The sequence below is a fragment of the Hibiscus syriacus genome, unplaced genomic scaffold (assembly GCF_006381635.1).
Source record: "Hibiscus syriacus cultivar Baekdansim isolate YM2019G1 unplaced genomic scaffold, ASM638163v2 tig00112285_pilon, whole genome shotgun sequence".
NCBI lineage: Eukaryota > Viridiplantae > Streptophyta > Magnoliopsida > Malvales > Malvaceae > Hibiscus > Hibiscus syriacus.
Genome location: NW_024063293.1, coordinates 1296423 through 1308768, shown reverse-complemented (window position 1 = coordinate 1308768; position 12346 = coordinate 1296423). Strand labels below are relative to the sequence as shown.

At 29.5% G+C, this 12346-nt stretch overlaps 1 protein-coding gene across 1 annotated transcript; it reads right to left on the bottom strand.

Moving 5' to 3' along the window:
* Positions 1 to 10014: 10014 nt before the first annotated feature.
* On the bottom strand, positions 10015 to 10998 carry LOC120177239. The gene is made up of 2 exons (XM_039183460.1): positions 10809 to 10998; positions 10015 to 10725 (listed from the first exon to the last, which is right to left on the bottom strand). Exons 1-2 carry the CDS (start codon positions 10814 to 10816, stop codon positions 10155 to 10157), a joined length of 579 nt encoding a protein of 192 aa, XP_039039391.1. The 5' UTR covers positions 10817 to 10998; the 3' UTR covers positions 10015 to 10154.
* Positions 10999 to 12346: the final 1348 nt, after the last annotated feature.

Sequence of the window (12346 nt, the reverse complement as noted above, 5' to 3'; positions counted from 1 at the left end):
TGTCTTTGAAATGGTATTTCTTGAAATACATATGGTAAATTGAAGTTGAATGAATTGTTTTTCGATTTTTAGTTAGAAAGTGTTTAACTTGAACAAAGGAGCTAGGATATTTTTAGTTAATTTTTATGTTATCAGTTTCCCCCAATTACTAATGTCTAATTTATAATGTAGTACATTTGTTTTGAAATTGGAAGATGATAAAATTTTATTTGATTTTTTGTAGGTCAACTAATTATCATTGCCAATAACTAACTGCCTATAATATACAAAAACATTTCTATTTTCAAACTTAAAATATTCTCATTTTTATTTGGTAGATGATTTTTACTCCACTAAATTTATATTTGTCATGATATGTAGAAAATGAAGTTGTTGAATTTCAAAGCACATGAACTAACTTCGGATGATCTAAAGATATAAATAAGGTGGAGTGAGAACTTTGGAATGTGCCTTTGTGCCTAATTCTAATTTGATTTGTAATCATATGTTGATTGAAGTAACAATCCGAGACTAAATTGGAACCTGAAAATTTTTAAAAGAATAAATCAAATACTTTTAAAAAAATATAATTATAAAAAGAAATAAAATACTCTTATTGTATTTGATCTTGTGATCGGAATCAGTTGAGACCTGTCGCTACACAATTTCCTGAAGATAAAATTTCAACCATTCCTTGGTGCTCGAGATCTTGTGATCATCTTTTTCCCAATATACAACAATTTGATGATCATCTACAGTAGCACAACAGTAGAGATCACGAACTTTTCTTGCCTTCAATTATCACAGAAAAAATTAAGGGAGAAAAATAATATTTTATAAGAATGAGAGAAAATATTTTTCAAGAGAATAAAAATTCTTGAATTATGAGATGTGAAAAACCTAACAGGTTTGCTCATTATTTATAGGGGATTTTCAAGAGTGTTTTACTCCAACAGAACATCTTTTAATATCTAAATTTAAACAGAAAATAATATATTTTAAATTTAAAAGATTAAACGGATATACACTTCTTTTATTATTCAAATTAAATAAATATTATCTTAATTTGAAATATACAAAAGTATATAATTATATTTAATATTCAAAATTTAAAAGATACCACATACCTTTTTAAATTGACATATTCAAAGAGTAATTATCCTACTAATATTCAAATTAAATAATATCTTTTAATTTGCAATAATTAAAAGGACTTTGAATTTTTAATATAAATATTAAATCCATCAAAGTAATTTACCCTTTATTTTTCCAACAATCCCCCACATGAATGAAAATGATGATTTAATAAAAAAACATTTTGACACGATGTGGTGATAGCCTCTATGATCGATAGTTGTATAGGATATGTGGGTGTCCTTTTTTAAACCTTTCCTTGTGACAGTATATTTACTTTACTGGTTAAACAGTAGACACGATGTCCTTGAACTGTTCTGTCGTTTGTGTAAACGATGACATACATCACACAACTACCCTTTGACAAGAATTTAGTTCTCATGGGTATGTCCCTAAAGCCATGGACATCCGTTTGGTTCTCTAAGAGTTTGAAAGAACTATATCCAATAGTCTCCTTAAAGTGACCCTACTTCACTCTCACATAAGTGACTTATGTTTCTTGGCTCACTGCAATACACAATGGTCATTAAAAGCTTAGCTTAGCCTATACCATTTTGATCACTATTTACATCATAGGAACAACCTTAGGATAAGATACCCCACAGTAACCGTACACAGTTTATGCAATTAGGTTGTCCCTTTGAACCTATATCTTGGGATCTCCAATCAACAAGGTAGGATTTTCATTCACACAACGCCTCCTTTAAATTTTATGGGCTTTAGTATTATTCCTTTAGATGTTTTCTTAAACATGTCTCAATTTAACCCTTTGGTTAATGTATCCACGATGTTATTCTTGGATTTTACATAATCAATAGAGATAACTCCATTTTAGATCAATTGTCTAATGGTAATATGTCAGAGACGCATATGTCTCAATTTACCATTATACATAACATTTTGTGACCTAATAATTTTTTCTTGGTTATCACAGTATATACATACTGTGGGCACATGTTTCGGCCATTCAGTAAGAAAATTCCGAAGCTATTATGCTTCTTCTCCAGATTTGTCTACAGCTACAAACACATATTCCATTGTCGATATAGTTATAATCGTTTGTCTTAAGGATTTCCAAGACATGACTCCTCATCCTAAATTGAATACATATCCACTAGTACCTTTGGTATCTTGAATATAAGATATCCAACTAGCATCAAAGTATCCTTCTAAGACAACATGAACTCTGGTATAATGTAAACCATAATCTCGAGTATATCTAAGATATCTCAGTATACTTGTTATCTCTTTCTAGTAATTTTCTCTTGGATTACTCGTGTATTTGCTTAGAGTATTCACATTAAAAGTGATGTCTGGTCTCATACAGCTCATGAGATACATTAAGTTGCCTATGACATTACATATTCCACCTGGTGAACAATTTCACCTTGATTTTTAGACAAATGTGAACAAGTGACTATTGGAGTTATGGTTATACCAAAATCATCATTGTTAAATTTTTCAAGGATCTTGTCCACATAATGTGATTGTGTTAGAATAAGGCCTTCAGATGACTTTTTAATTTGGATGCCAAAATCGTATCAATCAATCCCATGCCATTCATGTCAAAACTCAAATTTAACATGCATTTGGTATGTTTTACCATTTTATTGTTACTCCCAACAACGAGTATGTCATCAACATACAAGTATAGAATAATATATCCTATGTTAGTAGTTTTGACATATACACACTTGTCACACACATTTATCTTGAAGTCGTTTGTCATCATGACACTATCGAACTTCTTATGTCATTATTTTGTTACTTGTTTAAGTCCATACAAAGAATTCACCAACCTACAGGCTTTCCTTTCTTGACTTAAAACTACATGACCCCATGTTGTTCCATGTAAATTTCTTCATCAAAGTCCCCATTTGGGAAAACTGTTTTAACATCCATTTGATGTACTTCTAGATTTTGCAAAGCGGTAATAGTAAGTATCATTGTTATGGATGTTATCCTTGATACACGAGAATATGTATCAAACTAGTCAAGGCCTTCTTTTTGATAATATCTTTTTAACCAATCTAGCCTTGTATTTATCAATTGTTTTATATGCTTTCATTTTCCATTTAAAAATCCATTTAGAATTTAGTGGTTTAATCCCCGAATGAATATCCACTAATTCTCACGTCTGATTTTACATGATGAAATCTATTTCACTCTTAATGGCTCCATTTCATAAGGTTCCTTCAGAGGATCGTATAGCTTCACTATATGTTTGAGGTTAAACCTCCAACATAAAGGTTAGAAAGCTTGGCCTAAAGGATTTTTCAACCCTTGCTCGTTTACTCCTTCTTGGCTCTATCTCAATTCAGCCTCTTGTTGATCATCTATAATATCCTCATTATTAGTCTATAAAGTTTATTTTATTGGACCTTAATAAACCTCTTTAGATTTATAAGGGAAAATATTTTCAAAGAATAATGCATTCTTTGATTCCATTATCGTGTTCTTGTGAATCTTAGGATTCTTTGATTCATATACAAGAAATCAATATGCATTGTTATGTTCTGCATAGCCTATGAAAATACAATCCAAGGTTTTAGGACCTATTTTTATTTGCTTTGGTAATGGGGTCATTACCTTAGCAAGACACCCCCACGTTTTCAAACGTTTGTAGGAAGGTTTCCGACCTTTCCATAATATGTACGTTGTCTTGTCCTTTTCCTTTCGGAGTACCTTATTTAAAATATAATTAGCTGAAAGGACAGCTTCCCCCATACGTTCTTTGATAATCCAGAACTTCCTAACAAAGCATTCATCATTTCTTTCAGAGTCTGATTTTTCCTCTAGGCTAATTCATTTTATTGAGTAGAATATGGTGGTGTTACTTCGTGGATAATACCATGTTGTGAATAAATTTCACCGAATGGTTGAACTTATCACCACCACGATCACTTCTTACCATCTTAATCTATTTATTAAGTTGGTTTTCAACTTCATGTTAATAGAAAACAAATTTCTCTATAACATCGCTTTTTCTCTTTTAGCAAACACACATAGCAATACGTTTTCTATCATCACTGGAGGAAATAAAATATTTATTGCCATTATTACGAATTTGATAACTAGGTCACTACTTTAGTGCTAGTATCTTCCCTATCGTATTTGTGGTTCAATATCATCCATAATTCTTTATCCATTTTAAACATTGTACACTTCATAACATATATCAGATAAGGCTTTGAGAATGTGATAACATCTTAGAAAACCACGTTTTCCAAGCTTTGATTCGAGACTTTAAAGGAATAAATTCAACAATTTATTTCTTTTTACAAGATAGAATTATACATGATTCTCAAGAAATAAATCTGACGATTTATTTTCTTTTATAAACATAATCATACAAGATTCTATGAAAATAAATTTAACTATTTATTTTCTTCTATAAGATGAAATCGATTAAGATTTCCAAGAAAATAAATTTGACGTTTTATTTTCTTTTACCGAACATAATCATAGAAGATTCATATGAAAATAAATTTAACGATTTAATTCCTTTTCAAAGTTAGAATTAACGCAAGATTCCAAGGTGAAATAAATTCAAAAAATTATTTCTCTTTCCAATGTTATATCTTCCGAAACAGATATATCAAGGCAACCCGATTCTGATTTACAACCAGAAATAAAAGAAATTGATTCTTTAACTTTGACAATCCAATATTCAAGAGCCTTTGATTAAACTCTGAATCTGTTTGTATCTATAAAATTTCTCAAAAAAAAAATTAATAATATTGTGTTTCCAAACACAAGTCATAATTATTATAATAGCTTAAAATAATTATAAATGCCAAATGGTATTCTTTATTCATGCCATATTTAATAGTCTATATTAAAATGTCATGATTAATGTTTACGCATTTTAATGTGGTAACAATGTTTACCTGATCCTCTCTAATGATAAGAGAATCATTCGTTATTTGATCAAATTCAACATGACCAAACAAAACATCTTATGTTGTCATATCTTGAAATTCTATCTATAGAATTTTACAAGTTTCTCGTTATGGTTTACAACCATCAACATCGTTGAATTTTAATTCAAAGTTTGAGTAGGAACCAACGTTCCAAATCACGAATTATGTGAATCACTAATATTAACAATTATTTTGTTTAACGCGAAATAATTCCAACAATAAACCAAATTAGATTTTGATTTTTTCAATCAACAAAATTTAGTCATGAACTAAAATTCTAAAACAAACCAGTAACAGAGTTGTTACTTCCCACGATTTCTATTAATAGAAATCTAATAATTCTGCTACGCGACAGAATTAAAATCTCAATTGATTTCAAATATGAAATCAAAGTTTCCAATAAACAAAAAATTAATTCTCGTTTATTTTCAAATTTGTTATCGGACTTATTCAAAATTATAAAACAAAATCAGTAATTGTAGTTACTTTCACGACAATTTCTGTTATACATATTTGTCCATTTTAGATTCTAGTAAACTTGTTAAGACTGTAGGATAAATCCCGAAACAAATTTGTTTACTCAGTTTTCCCACAATTTTGAATTATCTCGGATCAAGAAAGGTATAAGATAAGAATATGTCTTAAGATTGTTGACCGAAGTAACAATCCGAGACTAAATTGAAACCTAAGAAAAATTAAAAAGAAGAAATTAAATACTTTAAAATAAAACATAATTATAAAAGGAAATAAAATACTCTTATTGTATTTGATCTTGTTATTAGAATTTAGAATCAGTTGAGGTATGCTGCTACACAATTTCCTTAAGACATATTTTCGGCCACTCATTGGTGCCTGAGATCTTTTGGTCGTCTGTTTCCCAGGATACAACAACTTGATGATTAGTCACAGTAGCACAACAATAGAGATCACGAACTTTCCTTGCCTTCGACTATCACTATAAAAATTAAGGGAGCAAAAGAATATTTTCTAATAATGAGAAAAAATATTTTTCAAGAGAAGACAACTTCTTGAATTCTGAGATGTGAAAAATCTAACAGGTTTCGATAAACTTTTAGTTACGGTCTATGGTGTATGTCTTCTATCTTTGTAATATTTTACCTTGATGGAAATCACCTATCTCGTCACTCTAATTCATCATGTGTAATTTTTTATATACTGATTCGCTTTAAGTTTTCTTGTAAATCACCATTTATTTTAGAGGACCATTCCCTTAGAAATGTTATTGTTTTGTTCTTCCAGAAAATGTAGACTTAAAGACTGTCTGTGACAAATACTTCAAATAAATGTTTCTATAATGTATTTATAATACAATTGAAATAGGGTCAAGCTTTTAATTTGAAGAAATTCAAAATAATGTATTTATAATACTATTGAAATAGGTTTTTCATATTATCTATATTTATAAAAACGAATAATGTTAAATTTTAATTTGATGTACTTATAAAAATAAAATATTATAATATATTCAAAATTTTATAAAAGTAATTTTATAGTAATAAAAATAATTCAACCAAAAATAAATCTAAAAAATACAATGAAACAAATTTCATAAAATATTTTCACTAAATATTATCGAAAAGAGGAAAATGAATTACATAATATTATCCAAACACCAGAAAATACTTTCTAGAAATTATAATTTATTTTCCATATAATCAATTACATTAAAATTAAAAGATCTCACTCTCTAAATTTTATACATCCAGGTTTTTTCACTCCACTGTTAATTTTATAACAGTGTTATAACATAGCTTATTTTAATATTAAAATTCAACCGCATAAGATGTCGCATCATATTTATATTTAATAAAATAAAAATTAATTTTTAGAAATTATGAATTTAAATTTACATCCAAAATTATATATCAAACCCTAAACTCATAAATCCTACTGTTTAAAGGAGTCAGCAAATTAATCAAACGGTTATGAAAGTCCACAAGCAACTCCAATAAAAATCTTATAAACATGTTCCAAGAACCAAAAATTCGCAATGAATTGTGTGCGTGATCTCTCTAAAATCCAAAATGAAAATACTAAAACGAAAGAGAAAAATACCAAAATTAATTTTCACTCTTTTGCTTCCTTAATTAGATACAGTATTTGGTATTTTCTTCCATCTACACTTACACGGAAGAGAGACAAATCTTATCATTTCACTAACTATTCTCTCTACATAATAATATATTTATTTTTTATTATATTTTTAAATTAAGAAAAGGAAGATTTTTTTATCATAAAAGATGTAAAATAACAACAATAAGAGACGTTTGATGAAAATCTACACTCAAATGGCGGAAACGTAGAAAATTGGTCAGATTTTGATGGTTTGTTGAGGTTAAAAAAATAATGGGCGGGAAGAAAGAGCGATCTGACTTGATAATATGTATCAATATGATGAGTTACTCAATGTTAACAATGCTTCGATTTTTTATGTTGAATTTTCACCTCTATATGATTTTCTTGCATGTCGTTTCCTTCTTCTTCGTCAGATCTGGCATCAGTCTAATCCATTACATGTTTCTCCTCAACTTTTACAAGAGAGAAAATGAAGAGAAATGGAAGGAGGAGAAACAAAGAAGCAACAAAGAAAAGAGATAAAATAAAGAAAAGAAATAAAAATTTTTTATTTAAACTAAAATGACATCCTTTTGATTAAGTTTTTAGAGGTTCAAAATTATGTCATTTCGGTATAAGTTTTCACGTCGTAACACAATTAATTATTTAATGGTAAAGTGACAAAAAACTCAATGTATAAAGTTCATTGAGTAAAATAAAAAAATAAAAAATACAATGAGTAACATAGGAGAGAGAGAGAGAGAGTATAGTTCAGTAAGTAAATTTGTAATTTACCCTCAAGATATTGATACTTAAATATCATAATTAAAATTATTTTTAAATTAACATCTTTTTTATTAATTTTCGGAACGATACTCTTTCTTGACACAGAGAGTAAAAACTTGTTTTGTCACTTACGTTTTTTAGAAGATATATAGAACTGTTGTCAGTATCTAAGTCATCGCCACAGTTACCAATCACTTACAAACTCACCATCTGTCATCCTGACCGACCATCACCTCAATTCCTTAAATTCTCTAAAATCTCTAATATTCAGTGAAAATGCAGGGTTACCGACGTCAAGGAACCACCAAGAAAAAACAACATATTTAGCAAAGATTTGAATGTTGATGATAAATGCATTATGTGGTATGATTTATTAGATGAGAGATTGCGTTTCCTCTGATTGTTGTTATCCAGAGAAAATGTGGATTGAAGTTTTACAGTTGTGTAGAATAAATAGATCAATGGTGAGAGGAGAAGAAACTATCACTACTCAATATATAGCACATGGTCATGGAGATTAAGATATTAACATGTGAAAACCAAGGTGATTCAGAAGTTATTTCTTTAGGGAATTTTAAACGTTCAACTTATATAAAGTGTAAAACAGGCATCAAGTGTAAACAAGTTTTCTTGTATTTTTACTTAATACGGAAGATTTTAAAAAAGTTAAGGAATTGGGATGACGATCAGTCAAGGGTGATCGATGATAGGTGTGTGGGTGATCGACGACTATAGTAGTGGTGACCTAGATAACCCGTTACAATAACAGTTGGTGTGAGTAGAGGGGATTGGAATTAAATTTTTTAAAGTTTTGAGATTTAAAAGTATAAGTTAAAAAAATTAAGTTTTTAATTTAAATAAATTTTATTTTTTTTACAAACGTGGCATATGTTAATTAACATATTTTGAACGGTCGTTATCACGTAGGCAATTTAAATATATGTTAATTAACATATGCCACGTTTATCATTTAAGTGCCTACGTGATAACGACCGTTCAAAATATAGTATTTAAGTGCGTACGTGATATATCATTTGAATTTGCATACGTGATATGTTAATTTACAAACAAAAGCTTTTAATTAAAAAAAATAAATTTAAGCTTTTAATTTAAATAAATTTTATTTTTTTTATAAACGTGGCATATGTTAATTAACATATGCTAACATATGCCACGTTTGTAAAAAAAAAATTTATTTAAATTAAAAACTTTACCAACGTTATCATTTAAGTGCCTGCGTGATAACGACCGTTCAAAATATGTTAATTAACATATGCCACGTTTATAAAAAACATTACTTAAATTAAAAACTTAAATTTATCATTTTGAATTTGCATACGTGATATATCATTTAATTTCCAATCCAACTTTTACAACATGCATCTGAATTTGCAAAGAGCAATTTCAAACAAAAGCTACAAAGATCTCAACCTTACATTACGTATAGCAAATTATCACAAATGGACGAAATGTTTTGGTTTGAACTCATGCAATGAGTTTGAGTGATCAACATCTTTTGACCACGTCAGACATAGGATTTCAATGGAATTTTAAATTTTGATTGAAATAACAAGTGGCTTTTTTTATTTTAATAAATCTCCAACATGAAAATCGTTGTAAAAACTTTTTCTCACTTTTTCAGTCACATATCATCCAAAATTTGGGTCACTTGGATATGTCAACATTTACACACACATATATACAGTAAGGAAGACATTACAATTTGCAAGTTGCAAGTGGAGTAGTTGATAAGGCAAGGAAAGCATTCCTTACAAGATATATCATTTTCTATTTTTCTTAAACCCACAAGGCCAAAATCACCCTTCACTGATTTCACCCTACAAAATATTTTGTTTTGCGTCGTGTTTTGCTCAACCTTATTCACAATCCTTACCACAGTGATATAGACTACAATTCACAAGGCAGCAACTGCAAAGCTAAGAGTTCATCAATTAATCAACCTCAAACAAGACTTTCATTCTAATACCCAAGAGTTTATAAAATAATTACGGGTTTTGAATATAAACAAGTCCCTGGGAATTTCAAGTAAGCTTCTACAGCCATCTTATATAGTATAGAAATACCAGATTGTAATGGTAAAGTTGGTCAAATCATTAGGAAGCAACAACAAACTATCATCATTGAAATTAAATGTATATTGGGTACTTAGAAATCTCAATTTAGGCCGACAAAACATAAGCAACCCACGATTTTGATTTACAATATTTGTTTACCAAAGCTGAAGTTGGTTAGAATTCAATGCAAGAAAGCATAAACCGCAGTGGAAATGTAAACCAAGAGAGCGGAAGAAACCAGGATGACCAAAGCCCCCACCGCATGGATGGCGGACTTACTGCCGCAAGACAACATCCCCAGCCGTATCTCGATCACGTTCACCATCGACAGCATCAAAAACAAGCACCCCATGACGGATCCCACGGCGGACCCCATCATCCCGAACCTCAGAACCTTGAGGTTAATGTGGGCCCTGAAAGCTTCATCCACGTCTTTGCTGTTCAACAAATTGATGGCGAGCTTCAAGCCCTGCGCCACCAGGGAGGAGAAAAGGAAGAAGCTGAAGGAGACGACCTCGAATACCAAGAGCTTTTTCGCCACGCCAATGCCGGCGTCGCAGGGAGCTCGATTCTCGAGACTGTGCTGGTCCGGAGTGGTCAAAGAAAGGCCCACGAAGACGGCGATGGTGAAGAGAGAATTCACGTTGACGAGACCATCCAAGGCGATGACGTGAACGCTTGTCGTCGATGAAGAAGATGAAGGCAGTCTCCTGAGGTTGCCGGTGTGATAGTCCTTTGGGTATTGCTCAGATCTGATAAACAAACGGAATTTTTCAATGTGGGAGACGTTAAAACAATCAATCCAAAACTTTTAATTAAGAAAAAAAAACTTTACTCTTCCATTATTGAAATCCTGCAAGCTACGATCGTGTTTTTTGAATGACTCTGCTTCCTGGAACAGAAGAGGAAAGTTAGGGCAGCTTACTGGATTGTCGGGTTTATGTTCAGATTTTATATAGAAAATGTTTGGCATTTCTATTTTCGGATTGGTTTAGGAAATTCTTTGTTCCAAATAAAGTTTGAAACTTTGAAGAATGTTAGTTCGCTTCAACTTTTTCAAAGATCGAATCATTGTCTTGGAGGATGAAGTGGAATGACAATAAGACCCCTACTGTTATTGCTTTTTGTTTCATGTTTATTAAGACCTAATTTTGGGTACCCAAAAGTGTTGTCCTAAAGCAAATTACTTCAATTTCCTGGAATTTGTATATATGCAGCTATGCATGAATCAGGAATATTTCTAATATATCGTTTCTATTGAGAGTATGTTACATAGTATTTTTTTTATCCTTTTTTAAAAAGGGGCCATGTGAATATTTGTTAAATGTTTTAAATTGCTTCCGTAAGCTATATTTTAAGTCACTCAACTATTAATCAAATTACAAATGAATCATTTTTTTTAACATTATGATTTAATCATTTAATTTAATAGTGTTACAAATATGCCAGTGGACTGTTAAATATTAAACATAATAGTTAAGTGACTTGATATGAATTTAGTCCTATTATATATTCTATCAATATAAAACTAATTTAAAATAATTTAATCATTTATATTTAAAATTTTATCAATTTAATCTTTATTCTTCTCCAAAATTATTTGTTCTTCATCATTCATCGTGATTCCTACTTGGTTACACTCTTTAACACGAGTTATATCAAACTTAGATGTTTTCAATTAATCATGAACATGTATGTTTTTCTATTATTAGTATTATTTATAATTTTATTATTTGAGTAATATATTTTATCATTATATTCAGATCTAGTGGTTCATACTATAAAGGGAAAAAAGCATAAGAAGCCCTTGTATTTTTTGGAAAAATTAATGTGGTCCTCGAATTTTTTTTAACCCATGTGACCCCAACTCAGAAAACATACCCTATGTGACCTTATGACTAACGTTTTCAGTCGTTGAGTGTTACAATGCAAATGTGGTGGTTCACAGTGCTAACGTGGTGGTTTATAGTGTTGATATGATGTTCCACTATGACTAATGATGTGGTGTATAATATGATAAATGAGTTAAATTAGATTTTTGGTCTTGTTTGATGAAAAAATTGATTTTTTAAAAAGAGTTAAGAGGCTACTTATTTTTTTAAAATATTTTTAAAATTTAAAATATGAAATATTTAAATATTAAAAAAATTAAAAATAAAAATACTAAAAATTAATATTAAATTACTAAAAATTAAAAATATATTTTAAAAATACTAAAAAATATTATTTAAAATTTTTAAAAAATATCATAAGTTATAAAATGATAAAAAAAATTATTTAAAAATCAAAGTATTTTTAAAAATATATATTATGCATAATACATACATCTAACATATTTTCATATATCAACACTTATACAAAGAATTTTGCGTG